This window comes from Mobula birostris, chromosome 21, assembly GCF_030028105.1.
Source record: "Mobula birostris isolate sMobBir1 chromosome 21, sMobBir1.hap1, whole genome shotgun sequence".
Taxonomy (NCBI): Eukaryota; Metazoa; Chordata; class Chondrichthyes; order Myliobatiformes; family Myliobatidae; genus Mobula; species Mobula birostris.
Genome location: NC_092390.1, coordinates 34,750,016 through 34,765,919, shown reverse-complemented (window position 1 = coordinate 34,765,919; position 15,904 = coordinate 34,750,016). Strand labels below are relative to the sequence as shown.

Below are 15,904 nucleotides of genomic sequence, written 5' to 3'. Positions count from 1 at the left end.
ATTCCTTCCTTATCTGACACAGCAGATACTCTCTCTAGGACACATCATAGTGAAAAAGATGATTGACAGATTCACCCAGTGGTGGTGGAATTGGCGGTTAGGGAACCAGACTCAACAAATGATTGAAAAATGCATGACTTGCCTGGAGCAGTGGAAAAACTACCACAATTAAGTGCTCCTGCCCCACCTGGTCCATTTACAAGTGGACTATATTTTTTTAACCAAAGTGTCAAGGATACTCAGACTTACTGGTAATAATAGATATGTTTTCTAGATGAGTGGAAGCTATTCTAGCAAGGAAAGACACACACACACACACACACACACACACTCTGATCAAGGACTATATTACTAGATGAGATTGCCATGTCACATTGACACTGACCAAGGAACATATTTCACTGGGACTGTTTGTCAGGAATTTGTTGACTGATGAACTTTGAATGATCTTTTCATTGTCCACATCACCCAGAGTCATCAAAGCAAGTCAAATGAATGAATGGAACGATCAAATAACAACTGACTAACTATCATGAGAAAGGAGTACCGTGGACTACATACAGTTCTTCCTATGGTCTTGTGTAGCATCAGAGCAACCCCTAACAAGAAAACTAAACTAAGTCCATTTGAGGTGGTTAGCAGTGTGTCCTATGTCACTACCGGGAGCCCTCAATTTCAGAGAGTCTAATATAGTAAAATACTTTCTGACAGACAGTTTAGTTAAATATTGTGTGAAATTAACCCAGGCTGTGCCAACTGCTTCTCAACAGGCTTCTGCTGCTTAGAATGATCCAACAGAAGGAGGACACACTTTGATTCCTGGTGAGTGGGCCCTGTTTTCACCTTAGCTCACTTGCAGTGGCAAGCTTTTTGCTTCTTGCTGTGGCTAACGTACTAGTAAACTCTTGACTGAGTGATATACTGCCGGGCTACAGTGAAGAAATCCCTAACCATCCAGAAGACATGATGAGGTTTATTCTAGTATTAGTTGTTGTCTTTTATTTGCCAATTTTCTCTACTTATTAACTCCCTTACTAATATTTATACTAATTTGCTTTATCATAGTTTACATCTTTCTTTTATTTGTATAGGACCATTAATGGATTATTTCAAACTCATTTAAGTATGCCTACCAATCTGTCATGACATAATCCTATGAATACTTTGAAGAATATATACCATTTGATATTTCATAACTTAAGTAGTTTTTGATTATTCTATACTTCATGTAGATACGTGCCTCTGAATTTTCAGATGTAATGATCCTAAATGTGTCATTTAGAATCAAAGCAGGGGAGACTGTTGGATTTGATTGTTTAACTTTAATTTACTTTGCAGCTTAACAATTAATTATCTGCTCGTATTTTTTTAACTTTATTTTTATTGTTTTGCCAATAACAGAACAGACAAGATAAAAACAAACAGACAGACAGGGTCATCATAGGTGAAGTAAAATCCGTATCTTATAATAGAGAAAATGAATAGAGAAATGGGTTACATTGCTGAATCAAGGTTAACCAAACTCTTATGTCCATAATTGTCCTTCAAGGTCTCAAATTATCTGCTCATATTTTAAGTAATTACTTATATACGAATAACTGCTTACTACGCCCCATGAATCTGGTTTACGAGGAGAGGGAGAGGGCATCACAAATAACAGATGTAGAGGAGCACCAGAGAGAGGCGATGGGCAGGCAAGGAGATAAGATGAGAGAGGAAAAAGGGGATGGGAAATGGTGAAGAAGGGGGGTGGGGTTGGGGGGGGCATTACTGGAAGTCTGAGAAATCAATGTTCATGCCATCAGGTTGGAGGCTACCCAAACGAATATAAGGTGTTGTTCCTCCAACCTAAGTGTGGGATCACCCAGTGGCCACCCATTTCAATTCTACTTCCCATTCACATTCTGATCTGTCTATCCATGGCCTCCTCCACTGCCTGCTGAGTTCCTCCAGCATTTTATATGTGTTTCCTGTGGAACGCTACTAGTCACAGACTTTTGTCCAGAATAACACTCTTCCATCAGTAAACTCTATCTTCAATAGGCAAGCCAATTCTGAATTCAAACCACTAGCCTTCATCTTCCTGATCAACCTTCCATAAGTGATCTTGTAAAAATGCCTTATTGTAGTTCATTTAAACATTTCCTGTCCTGCCCTCAACAATCACTTTGTCATCTCCTCAAAAAACTCAATCAAGTTTGTAAGACATGATCTGCTCCACACAAAGCCATGCTGAATGTCCCTAATAAGTTTATGTTTTTTCAAATGTGAGTAAATCCTATTCTTAATGATCCTCTCCAACAGCTTCCCTACTGCTATGTGAGTCTCACCAATTTATAAGTTTCTGTTTTTTCACCCATTTCCTTTTCTTTATTTTAACTTAGAGATACATCATGTTTACAGACCCTTCTGGCCCAATGAGTCCGCACCACAAATGATTCCCGTGTAACCACGACCTATGCGAGTTTGGAATGTGGGAGGAAACCAGAGCCCCCCCGCGGAAATTCAGGCAGTCATGGGGAGAACCTACAGTCCTTCCAGACAGTGGCAGAACTGAACTTAGGACACTGGTGCTGTAATAGCTTTACTCGGACTGCTCAGCTCGCGTGCCTACCATACCGAACCTTCTTCAGGAATTAAATTAATCGCTGTCCTGTCATCCGGGACATCACCTGTGGTCATAGACAATACAAAGATAGTTTTCAAAATCTCAGCACTCTTTTTTCCTTCATTCTCTGAATAGCCAGCAATAGATCCCATCAGGCCCTGGTGACTTATCCCCCTTATATTCTTCAAGAGCCCCAACATCATCATCTTCTTGATCTCAAAATGCCCTAGGTATAGAATGTCTGGTATCATTCTCATTATCCTCCATTTCCTTCTCTTTATGAATACCAATGCAAATTACTTGTTTGATACCTCACCCATTTCTATTGAGTCTAGGAATGTAGTATAAGAAATTACCTTTCTTATCCTTGAGCGGTCCTACCCTCTCGATTGTTATCCATTTGTTTTTGAGGTACATTAAAATTCCTTGGAATACTCTTTAATACTACTCTGCAAGAAAATTCCATATCCATTTTGGACTTTTAATTTCTTGTTTTCTTTATGTTCCTTTACTTTTCAGCTTTCTTTTAAGGCTCTGTGCAATTTCATCTTCCTATACCTTACATATGCCCCCTTTCTCCTTTTTTCTAACTAAATCTACAATGTCTCTCATCATCCAAAGATCCCTTACAATCTCTCTCATTCGTCTTTATAGAAACATGCCTGTCCTGGTGTTTTACATACCCTGCTTTTCACCTCTAGTTCCAATATGAGAGTGTTTGCATTCCAAGCCTGGATGACAGACTTGAAACATTGTTCTTGGCCATGAATTGCTTGGCCTGAGACTGAAACCTTCAGCCCCTCTATTTTTAACCCCTTTTATTATACTACCTTTGGAAAGTCCATTAATTTGACATTCTTGAGTGTCACCAGCAGGCTGAACTAAATATTCTGCTGGTGTTTCTGTAACTTGTTTAAGACAGACTTGCCATTTAAGATTTTAGCTCTCAGGCGTGTCTTTGGATGGAATCTTGACTGTGTTTTCGAAATTCAGTCTTATCTCAAAAATCACTATTCAAAAATTCCAGTTGATTGATAAGGTACAAGATACAAATTGAAAACTAAAATACAATTAACATTTAAACATAGAACATAGAACTTTAAAGCACAGCACAGGTCCTTCAGCCCACAATGTTGTGCTGACCTTTGAACCTATTCTAAGATCAATCTATTCTTCCCTCTTACATAGCTCTACATTCTTCTGTCATCCTTGTGTCTATCTAAGTGTTTTAATAAATGTCCCTACCACCACCCCTGGCAGTACCTACTACTCTGTGTAAGAAATTTTCCTCTGACATGACCCCTATACTTTCCTCCAATCAACTTAACATTATGCCCCCTTGTATTACCCATTTTTTCCCTGTGGGGGGGGAGAACTCTCTGGCTATCAGCTCAATCTATCCCTCTTATTGTCTCATTGACTTATATCCAGCTACTTCTCAATGTCCTCTGCATCCTTAGTAAAGCTTCCACATCCATCCTATAATGAGGCAACCAGAACTGAACACAATATTCCAAGTTTGACCCAGCCAGGGTTTTATGGAGCTGCAAATTTACTGCATGACTTTTGAACGCAATAACCCAATAATGGAGGCCAACACACTATACACCTTAACAACCCCATCAACCTGAATGGCAACTTTGAGGGCTCTATGGACATGGACCACAAGATCCCTCTCTTCTTCCACACCGCTAAGAATCCTGCTATTAACCTTCTACTCTGCTTTCAAATTTGACCTTCCGAAGTGAATCACTTCACACTTTTGCAGATTGAACTCCATCTACCACTTCTCAGCCCAGCTCGGCATCCTGAAAAGGTCCCTTTTAACCTATGGCCACTTCTGTGCAATCCATAACACCACCAACCTTCGTGTCACCTGCAGTCAAGGAATCTCATAAGAAGACTCATCATGATTTTCAGAGTTGGTTCCTTTCGACTTTAATCCCCGAAACCCACTTTTGTTTCTGAATACTGGAGTCAGTAAACTTCAATGAAGCACAAGGACTGGAAAGGATAATTACAAAATTACTATTTGAAAATCACACTTTCATAAAGGGTTGCTATGGTAGCAACACGGTTTGTGCGACACTATTACAGCTCAGGTCGTTCGGAGTTCAGAGTTCAATTCTGGCACCGTCTGTAAGGAGTTTGTATATTCTCTCTGAGTTTCCTCCTGGTCCTCCAGTTTTCTTCCACTGTCCAAAGACGTACAGTTCGTGGCTTAATTGGTCAATTTAAATTGCCCCGTGATTTCGCCTGTGTGAAATAACTGTTTGCTGGGTAGTGTGGCTAATTGTGCTGGAAGGGCCTGTTCTGCACTGTATCTCAAAATAAAATTTAAAAAGTAAATAAAAATCTCAGTGAAGAAAGTGCTACAGGAATATACTACGAGAGACTAGTGAGACAAACATCCTCAGATCAAGCCGAAGCAAGTAACTTTCAAGTGTCATTATGTTCCTCAATGGAAAGACGTAATTCATAAAGAGCACTCAGATATTCCTCATTCTCATGATCAAACTCCAAGGCCTTCTCGAAGTATTCAATAGCTTTAGCCTTGTTCCCATTCAGCTGATACAGTAGCCCTTTCATACCAAGAGCCTTACTATCATGTGGATCCTTGCAAAGATTTTTTTCTGTCCACTTCTCCAATTTATCATGACACTTTTTTCGTTCACTTGAGTCGTATTCAACCTTCAGTCCTTTAAGGAATAGGCTGATGGCATTTGATTCGCGCCTTCTCTGGTACATTTCAAATGTCCCAGCATATAGACATATTCTCTGCAAATTTTCTGGACGAATATCATCTAATTTCAAAAGATTACTGTAGATCTCCTTAGCTTTGGAATTCTCTCCATTTCTTACACAGACACGTGCAAAATCCAGTTGTGACTTAATAGCGGTTTTAGGACGGTGCTGAAATGCCTTTCCAAAGTGATACTTGCATTGATTGAACAACTTTGCTTTCTGGCGAAATGCGGGATTGCGAGGGTTTCTGCTACGAGGATTGTTGATCAGTTCATCTAATTTAATTCTGTAGCACATAGCAATTTGATCGTGCAAAAATGCAGAGAGTGGAGTTATTTCTAATGCTTTCTTCAACAGCCCAATGGCTTTCTCCACGTCTTCTTCTAATCTATAAAATTTTGCTGCATAACGAAGCACATATGGGAAATCAGGGGTTTTCTGCAATGCTCGTTCAACTAATTCAGTTGCTGTCTCTTTTTGCTTGAGCTGTTGCAGTTTTAGAGCCAACAGCACCATTGCCATGGAATCATCTGGATCAAGCTCCAACACCCGTCTCAGATGCTTCACTGACTGACACTGTTTCCGATTTTCTGGGGTACCAGAAAATAATTCCAGGCGAGACAGAGCAGTTGCATACCCCATAATCCACTCCGTATTATCAGGATCTTCCACCAGAGCCTTCTTAAAGCACTCCTTTGCTTCTTCATAGTACTGACTAGCTGACCTCAGCAACGACCATCCCTTCTCCCCGTACACTTCGGGTATCATTGCTGTATAGTGAGGGCCATCACTGAGCGGTTTACAAATCATCTCCAGCTTGTCCAGGTAGGACTGGGCCTCGGTCAGTTGTCCCATGTGGTAATGCACCCAGGCAAAGTTTCCATAGGTGATTATGATGCTTCTTTCAAATTCATCTTTGTGGTTGTCCTTCAAAATCTCTTCAGCTTCATTTAAGTTCTGAATGGCTTCTTTATTCATGCCCTGCAGACAATTTACGAAAGCGAGTTGGTTGTGACACGTGGCTTGGTATTTCACACCGAGACTTATAGCATCTTGCAATCTGTACATCACATCTTCCAAGTCAATGGTTTCCTTCTGAGGGCCCCATGTGAAGTGACACTGAAGCTGATCGAGCTTCTCTTTCAACAAATCTCTTTGTGTGTTGCTGCAAGTGAAGAACATTCACGAAATTCAGCACTTCATACATGATCATTTTTCTTCACATCGTTACTTGTAACAAAGCCGGGAGTTATCGTGTCCTCTGAACTTTAAACAACACATGAATAAATTTCAAGTTGTACATCTACTGAGCCCAAATAGAAGTTACTTTTATTTTATATTTGCATTATTACCATATAAATCCAGTTGTACACTTTATTATGCACACCTGTACACCTGCTTGTTAATGCCAATATCTAAACGGCCACTCATGTTTCAGCAATTCAATGCATAAAAGCATGCAGACATGGTCAAGAGCTTCAGTTGTTGTTCAGACCAAACAATAGAATAGCTAATGACTTTGACCATGGAATAATTGTCGGTGCTAGATGGGGTGGTTTGAGTATCTCAGAAACTGCTGGTCTCCTGGGATTTTCACACACAAGTCTCAGAGTTTACAGAGAATGATGCCAAAAAAACCACAAAAACAAAAACCCAATGTTCTGTGGGCAAAAATGCCTTGTTAATGAGAATGGTCGAAGAAAAATGGCCACGCTAGTTCAAGCTGCCAGGAAAGCAATGGTAACTCAAACAATCGTAACTCAAACAAGAGTGGTCTGCTGAACAGCATCTCTATAAGCACAATGCTTCAAAGCTTGAATTAGATAGGCAGCAGCATCAGAAGACCATGAATATCTACTCGGCAGCCACAAGAGATACCGAACTACGTGGTCACTGAGTGCATAATAAACATGAGAAAATCTGCAGATTCTGGAAATTCAAAGGAACATACACAAAATTCTGGAGGAACTCAGCAGGTCAAGCAGCATCTAGGGAAATGAATAGATAGTGAATGTTTTGGGCTGAGGACCCCAACTCCAGAGCTGAGAAGAGGGAAGATAACTAGAATAAAAATTTGCGGGGGTGGGGGGGGGGTGGTGCGGGAAGGAGGCTAGCTGGAAAGTAATAGGTGAAGCTAGGCGGGTGGGAAAGGTAAAGGGCTAGAGAAGAGGAAATCTGAGAGGAGAGGAGAGTGGGCTACAGGAGAAAGGGAAGGAGCAGGGCACATGAGAAAAGGTAAAAGGTGGGGATTAGAGGTGGGGGAGGGATTTGTTTACCGGAAGGAGAAATCAATATTCATGCCATCAGATTGGAGGCTACCCAGACGGAATGTATGGTGTTGCTCTTCCACTCTATTGGGTGGCCTCATTTCAGCCCAAGAGGAGGTCACGGATCGGCACAGCTGAATGGGGAATGGGAATCGGAATTAAAATGTTTAACCAAGTAGCTCTGCTTGTGCCAGACGAAGAGGAGATGCTTGACATTATATAGTGTATAATGTCACAATGAGATCTGCTCCATGCATGAAGAAGTCTGAGAAGAGACTTGATAAGCTAGGTTGGTTGTCCTTGAAGGAAAAGGAAGAATACAAAATTATGATGGACACAGTTAGGGTAGATTATAGAAAATATATCCCAAGTCAGAATCATGTGTAACTATCTGGTGTAGATATAGAGTAAAGGATAAAAAGCTTTGAAAGTCTGTCAATGGATGCTGTTTCTAAGCTGAACACATTGCTAGAAATGAGTGGGGAAGACAGTATCCTCACAACAGTTAACATTTGAATCATTGAGGTGTAGAAACCTGCAGAAAAGTTGTTGGTCAATGGGATGAGTATAGATGGATACTTGATGGTCAACGTGAAAATGATGGGCGAAAGGCCTACTTTCATCTGTGTGACGCTGAGATTGACATCTAAAGGCTGATTTATACTTGTGCGTCAAATGTTCGCCGTACGTACGGCGTTGCAGCACACCCTACGCTGTACTGAACACCAACCCTATGCCGTAGCCTAACGTGCACTTCTCCCAAAATATAACTATGCGTTGCGGCGTCGCAGACCACAACAACTGTGATTGGTCTGCTTGGTAGCATCGTATTTCCTCCTACGCTGCAATAGCTTCCCATTAGGCGACTGAAGGGCAGGGATGGAACTCTGGCTGCAATGCTTTCCATAAAGCTTTACAGACCTCTAAAATTATGAAGGACCCTGTGCTTGACGCCAGTTTGTAGCTATCTGCTACAGCCTGTTGACTTCCACCTGAAGCTAAAACTCGAATGGTGATTGCCAGTCTCTGAGTATACTGTGCATACACTGATGCGAAATAAATGGTTAGAGACGATGAACCAAATTGTCAAATCTACCTGCCAACATCCGAAAATATTTGAAATGCATTTCCTCGTCCATGTCACTCAGAGGCTGGACAAGCACAGAAAATTCACCCTCCTTCAGTTTCAGTCGCCATTATTTGAAGTTTGAGTTTCTTCGTGTTGAGTTTCAACATGCAGAAGCTCAACACAATGGCATAGAAACCCCACCAGCTAGTGTTTTGGCAGTGAATTGCAGAGTGACGCAGGCACACCAACACACAAGTATAAATGCTCACAACGACGTAGCCCACTTGCATAGGATGCGGCGTAAGCTAGTATGCACAAGTATAAATCAGCCTTTACTCTCACCAGTCCTGGCACTGCTAAGCATCCAAAATGGTACAGAAAGTGTTGCAGATACTAGATGTCTAAATAACAACAGAAAGTACTGGATATGTTTATCTGTCTGAAGTTGTTGAAACAAGGGACTGGGCTGTAATCTGTTTAACTGGGAGATAATTTCTTGCAATGAAAGCTTATTGGCCTGAAATAATAACTCTGCTTTACTTTCAACACAAGCAGCCTGATCTGCCTTTAATGACGTGCCTATGAATGCACAATACCACCACTGTGCACCAAATACAGTAACAGCAATGCGTTCGGCATACTTCTGTAATCAAGCTTCCATGCAATGGTTAAAAAATAAAGCTTAAATACAGGAGAATTTACAGTGTTCCGTACCTCATTATGTTCATTCGAAATAATGTTCTTTGAATTTCTTTCACAGCTTCAGATGGCCCTTTAATGCTGAGTCAATCGAGAATGAGTGTCCTATGTTTTGATTTCCTGCTCTAACAGAAGGGCAGCAATTCCCTGATGCTGAATCGAAACTTATCGTAGAAAACAAAACCAGCTTTTTCCGAGAAATGATCTCACTAAAACAACACTGCAGGCTGACGTAGAGCTCTCGGGATCCAATAACAAAGGCAGGCTGGGATAGCAACAGTGATAAATAGCTTGGCCCATCAGACCCAACCTGATTGGCTGATCTTTTATCTGCCCACTCTTCATACCTGGCAGTCATCTCAGACTGTTTTTTAACTATTTGTGTTTCCCTGCTTTTCCCCTTCACAGAGTTCTGTGGAAGGAAGACAGAGACATTGTTAGCAGTGATGTTTTCAGAGCCAGCAAGGGCCCCTGGTTTCTTGGATACAGCTTTGCAGGTCTCTAAGTTGAAATCTGAACTGGATAAACAAGATTGTTCTACATTAAACTGCACACACTCCATCACCCCAGAGGGCAGTGTATCGACCCCTAGAGGACAGTGTAGTGAGGTGGCAGAGGCAGTCCACAGTACCTTAACACAGTGCAGTCAGGCCTACAGTGATCTCATGAGTGTAGTTAATATGTGACAAACAGCAGTTATGAAAAAAATGGCTTGCCTCTATCGTTCATATGCCAAGAAATTCCATTGCATAGCACAATATTTTTCAAGGTTATGAAATGAAGTAGATTTAACCTGGAATAAATCATATTTGTGTTGGGCACGTGGCCAAGTGGTTAATGCATTCGTCTGGTGATCTGAAGGTCGCTAGTTTGAGCCTCAGCTGTGGCAGCGTGCTTGTGTCCTTGAGAAAGGCATTTAACCACACGTTGCTCTAGTGTCTGTGCGAGGACTGGTGCCCCTCACAGACTTCCAAGCTGTGCCTTGTAAGGCATGAAAATGCCCGACACAGGCCTCTCATGGCAGATATCCCACCCTGCAAAAACTCATTTCAGGGAGGTAGCACCCCCGACCCCCCGCAACCCCATATCACACCCCCCCCCGTCGACCTCCAAGGGTGTATGTAGTACTTTGTTTAGTGATTTTGTCTAATCTTTAAATCAAGTTGGGTATATGCAGCAAATGTGACATTAAAATATGTACTTATATTATATTATCATGTTTATTCTATTAGAACTTTAAGCAGGGAGTTTGGCCTCATCATGTAGGACATCAATAGTGTAGCTCCTTGGCAGCCAGCCAGCTAGCTTAAATTAGGGGTCCCCAACCTTTTTTGCACCGCAGACCGGTTTAATATTGACAATATTCTTGCGGACCGGCCGACCTGGGGTGGGGGATGGGTTGTTAAATGCGACCGGAATATAGGTGATAAATCAACTATAATTCACTTTTAAGTGTCTAATACACTCAATTTCATTTCTAAAGGGGTTTATCTAATGAATTTAATATTAAACACACAGCGCACATTTTCCTCGCATGAATGTAGTGATAAGTCAATTACAACAGTTGTCCCAAAACTCCGGGCTGTGAAGAATGCAGCAGTACAGCAGTAGCCGGAACGCACCCAGCACATCTTTAAGAAAAAAGCCGAAATAAACAAGCTAATTGATCAGGTGCCGCCCGGCACGTAAATGTCAGCCCAGATCAGAGACGACACAATCGGCAATTGCCGGGCGGCACCTAATTAATTAGCTGTTTATTTCGGCTTTTTTGTTAAAGATGTGCTGGGTGCGTTCCGGCCACCGCTGTACTCTTTGCGGCCCGGAGGTTGGGGACCACTGAATTGTAATTCACTTATAAGTCAATAGCATCATAACATTTTAAGTAACATTTGGATATTAAACACACAGCGCATATTTTCCTCGTATGAGCATATAAAAGCATTGCAACACACCAATATCGCTGAATCAATGGGAGCCCTGGGCTTGTTTTCCTGCAACAAGACGGTCCAATCGAGGGGTGATAGGAGACAGCGATACTCGAAGGGGGTTCCTTATGTCCAGTATATTCCACAATTTCGTTTTCGTTGCATTCATTGCAGAAAACTCCGCTTCGCAGAAATATGTTGGAAATGGAAGTGTTACGTAACCGGCAACAATGAATATTAATCGAGACTGGTTTTATAAAAACAACCAAACATTTATTAAACACGTATAAGCGATAAGAAGAAAAAAACAAAGGAAAACTTTGACCAGAGGTTAATCAGGTACGCAGCCGTTCATCAACTCCACTTGTCTCTGGTTCTTAAAGAGTTAAATGCAGAAGCAGTTCTTAAAGCGATACAGTCAGATATAGTTCTTAAAGCGATAACTTCGAAAGTCCAGCAGTTTTACACACTCAATTGGGAGAGACTTCTCTAGAGAACGATTTCTTCACCGACCCACCTTTACTGCCGGTTCTGTCCACTGGATTCCTGATGCCAAAAATAAACAGTTTAATTCGACTGACCTTAAATTCCTTCTAGAGAGAGAGAGCCTTTGCATGAACTCATTGCTCTATTGCAAGAGTTATCTCAATGCAGCTTCTCTTCAACGAAGACTCAATAAGGTCGATCCTTTATTAAACTGCCAACCGATGTCGACTTCTCTCGATCCTTCACTTCGACGAATTCTTCACTCTCCCTTCAAAACTGCCGGAATTGAGTATATTGGCACTTCCAGCCACAAATTCCCAGTCCAAGTAATACGGAATCTTTCAACAGAACGTACAACCGTTTGAAAAATGAGACTGCGTCACCAAAACAAACACGCAACAGAAACGGAGGCACAACACATTCTACCTGGAAATCTACAAATTCAAAATCCCCCTGCATCACCTGAGTCAACCCTTGTATAGTCACGGGGCACATGTCATCACGTGACCTCACAACAGCGGGAAAATCACATCAGGTGACCTCCAAAAGACCGTTACAGCATTCTCACAAAAAAAAACAGATCTCCTTGAGCATGTAACAGAAGCAACATTTTCAGTGCTTTTGTGGCTATCTCAGGATATTCAGCCTTGCCTTTGATCCAGAATGCCGGCAGAGATCTTATGTCAAACGTACTTTTCAGCCCGGTGTCATTTGCAAGCTCAAGGAGTTGATCTTTTTCCCGCACTGACATGGATGATTCACCGAGGACATTCACAAATGGGTCACGGACCCATTCCCTTGCACGTCTTGGGTCACTGATGACCTCGCGTGCGTTAAAATTCAACAGTGCGTGACAGGGAATGAGGAAAGGTGCAGCTGACTCATATTGCCAAATCATATTGTTTCCTCGCAGCCCAGTGATTGGGGACCACTCTTAGCAGGAAGAGAGACCAATCAGGATGCTCGCTGCCCCTCTCCCGCTCAAAGAAATCTATTTCCGGGATATTGTATATAATTTCCAGGCGTCAGGGAGCCACTATCGATATGCGGGAGACTGCCGGAACTTCCGGGAGAGGTGGGATATCTGTCATGGTCTGATTCGATGTTCCCCGTCCTCAAATAATTCTACTCATAACATTCCACTGCATGCATGCATACAGGTAATGGCTCAGTACAGCTGAATTTTGTTGCCTTTGGGGACAAGGGACTACAGTGTGTGCTGGTGCAGAACCTTCTGGATCCAGAGAATTGTTTGTGAGGTCATGCAGCACATCTGCTCTTATCCCATTGTCCTGCCACCCTACCAGAGATAGGGTTCCTCTTGTCCTCACCTACCAGCCCACCAGGCTTCATGTCCAGCACATAATTCTTCGAAATGTTCGCCAGCTCGAACAGTTTCCATCATCTAGCACATCTTTCTCTCCCCCAACCTTCTGTTTTGCGCAAGGATTATTCCCTACGCTAGTCCCTTGTCTATTCATCCCTCCCTACTGATCCCCCTTCTGGAACTTATCCTCGCAAGAGGAATGAGTGCTACACCTGCCCCTACACCTCCTCACTCACTACCATTCAGGGCCATAAACAGTCCTTCCAGGTGAGCCGACACTTCATCTGGGAGTCTGTTGAGATCATTTACTGTGTTGGGTTCTCCCAGTGCGGCCTCCTGTACATCAGTGAGTCCCGACATAGATTGGGAGACCGTTTTGCCGAGCACCTACGCTCTGCCTGCCAGAACAAGCGGGATCTCCCAGTGGCCAGCCACTTCAGTTCCATTTCCCATATGGTCAGCCATTGCCTTCTCCACCGTCGTGATAAGGTCACTTTATATCCCGTTTGGGTAGCCTCCAATCTGATGACGTGAACATCAAATTCTCAAATTTCTGGTAATGTCCCCCAACGCTCCCCCCCACACCTCCTTCTCCACTTCCCTTTCCCTTTTCCCGCTCTTACTTCCCTCTGCAAATGGATCCTCATCTTCCTAACCGGAAGACGAGAATCTGTGCGGATTGGTGAGAATATCTCTTCCTCACTAATGATCAACACTGGTGCACCTCAGGCGTGTGTGCTTAGCCCACTGCTCTATTCTCTCTATACCCATGACTGTGTGGTTAAGCATAGCTCAAATACCATCTATGGATTTGCTGATGATACAACCATTGTTTGTAGAATCTCAGATGGTAGTGATATGCCAACTAGTGGAGTGGTGTCAGAGCAACAACCTTGCACTCAACATCAGTGAGACGAAAGAGCTGATTATGGACTTCAGGAAGAATGAGATGAAGGAACACATTCCAATCCTCATAGAGGGATCCGAAGTGGAGAGAGTGAGCAGTTTCAAGTTCCTGGGTGTCAAGATCTCTGAGGACCGAACCTGGTCCCAGCATATCGATGCAGTTATAAAGAAGGCAAGCTATACTTTATTAAGAGTTTGTCAACAAATTCCCTCAAGAGTTGTATAGATGTACCGTAGAGGGCATTCTGACAGGCAGCATCACAGATGGCCAGGGAGGCCAAGTCATTGTGTACAGGTTTCCCCCGCCATCCGAAGGTAGAGTGTTCCTATGAAACGGTTTGTAAGCCGGAATGTCGTAAAACGAAGAAGCAATTAGCATTTACTTATATGGGAAAATTTTGTGAGCATTCGCAGACCCAAAAATAACCTACCAAATCATGGTAAATAACACATAAAACCTAAAATAACAGTAACATATAGTAAAAGCAGCAATGATATGATAAATACACAGCCTATATAAAGTAGAAATAATTCTCTAAAACGATTGCCTGCACAGATCTCCGTAGCAAAAATCTCACACAAGCGCTCTCGGCAGAAAATCTCACGTAAGCGCTATTGGCATAAACACACTCTCCAGTAACCTTTAAACTATGAAGCTGCCAAATCTACCAAATAACACATAAAAATACACAGCCTATATAAAGTAGAAATAATGTATGTACAGTGTAGTATCACTTACCGGAATCGGGAAAACAGCGCCGAGCACACCGATGATGGTGTGTTAGACTGAGTTGTCGCAGGTTGGGGTGGTGCAGTGGCCCCCACCCTCCGGGCCGCCAACCTGATACATTGCCGTGAAGAACGCAGCAGTAGCCGGGAGACACACAGCACATCTTTAAGAAAAATGCCGAAATAAACATGCTAATTAATTAGATGCTGCCCGGCACGTAAATGTCCGCTCAGATCAGAGGCGATTGCCGATTGCATCAGCTCTTCATCTACCAGTTCTTGGTCATGGGATGCCAAAACCTCTTCAACATCATCTTCATCAACTTCCACAAGCCAATCTCATGTTGTCCTTACTTCGTTCACCACAATCGAAACGCTTAATTATGTCTAGTTTTATGCTAAATGTAACACCCTTATGAGCTCTTTCAGGCTTTTCCGACACCTTAGAACTCATCTTGCTAACGGCTGCTCAATGCATCGTGTTGAAGCAATGCCGTTCCGAATCTGGGGCAGAGCGGCTGCTCGGGGCACGTGCTGCCGTTTATCGTGCGCTGATTTTTTCGTGCGCTGATTTTTTTCGTAACAGTGAAAACACCTTCTGAAAGCGAAAACAGGGTACTAATGTAGGTCTTTCGTAACAGTGAGGTTTTGTAAAGCAAACGTTCGAAAAGCGGGGGACACCTGGTATATATATATGGAGGTTGATAGGTACTTAATTTGTAAAGGTGTCAAATATTATGGGCAGAAGGCAGGAGAATGGGGTGGGAGGAATCATGAATCAGCCATGATCGAATAGTGATGCAGGTTCAATGGGCCAAATGGCCTAATTCTACTCCCATGTCTTGTCCTTTGCTTGCAACAATTTTTTCTAGTTTACTTAGAAACTAGATCATGCAGTCCGCAACGTAGGGTCAAACCATCCAAATTTGAGACAGCTAACCTACATTAGTCTGTTATAAATCTGATACCTCCTTCCCCTTTCTCAAGCTCACCGTCTCTGTCTCTGGAGACAACTGATCTACTGATGTCTATGATAAACCCACGGACTCCCACAGCTACCTGGACTACAACTCTTCCCACCCCATTACTTGTAAAAACACCATCCCTTCTCTCAATCCCTCCGTCTCCGCCGCATCTACTGTC

At 42.6% G+C, this 15,904-nt stretch overlaps 1 protein-coding gene across 1 annotated transcript; it reads right to left on the bottom strand.

Moving 5' to 3' along the window:
- Nucleotides 1-1,228: 1,228 nt before the first annotated feature.
- Nucleotides 1,229-9,554, bottom strand: LOC140185719 (interferon-induced protein with tetratricopeptide repeats 5-like). The gene is made up of 2 exons (XM_072239280.1): nt 9,404-9,554; nt 1,229-6,518 (listed from the first exon to the last, which is right to left on the bottom strand). Exons 1-2 carry the CDS (start codon nt 9,415-9,417, stop codon nt 5,048-5,050), a joined length of 1,485 nt encoding a protein of 494 aa, XP_072095381.1. The 5' UTR covers nt 9,418-9,554; the 3' UTR covers nt 1,229-5,047.
- Between the last annotated feature and the right edge of the window lie 6,350 nt (nt 9,555-15,904).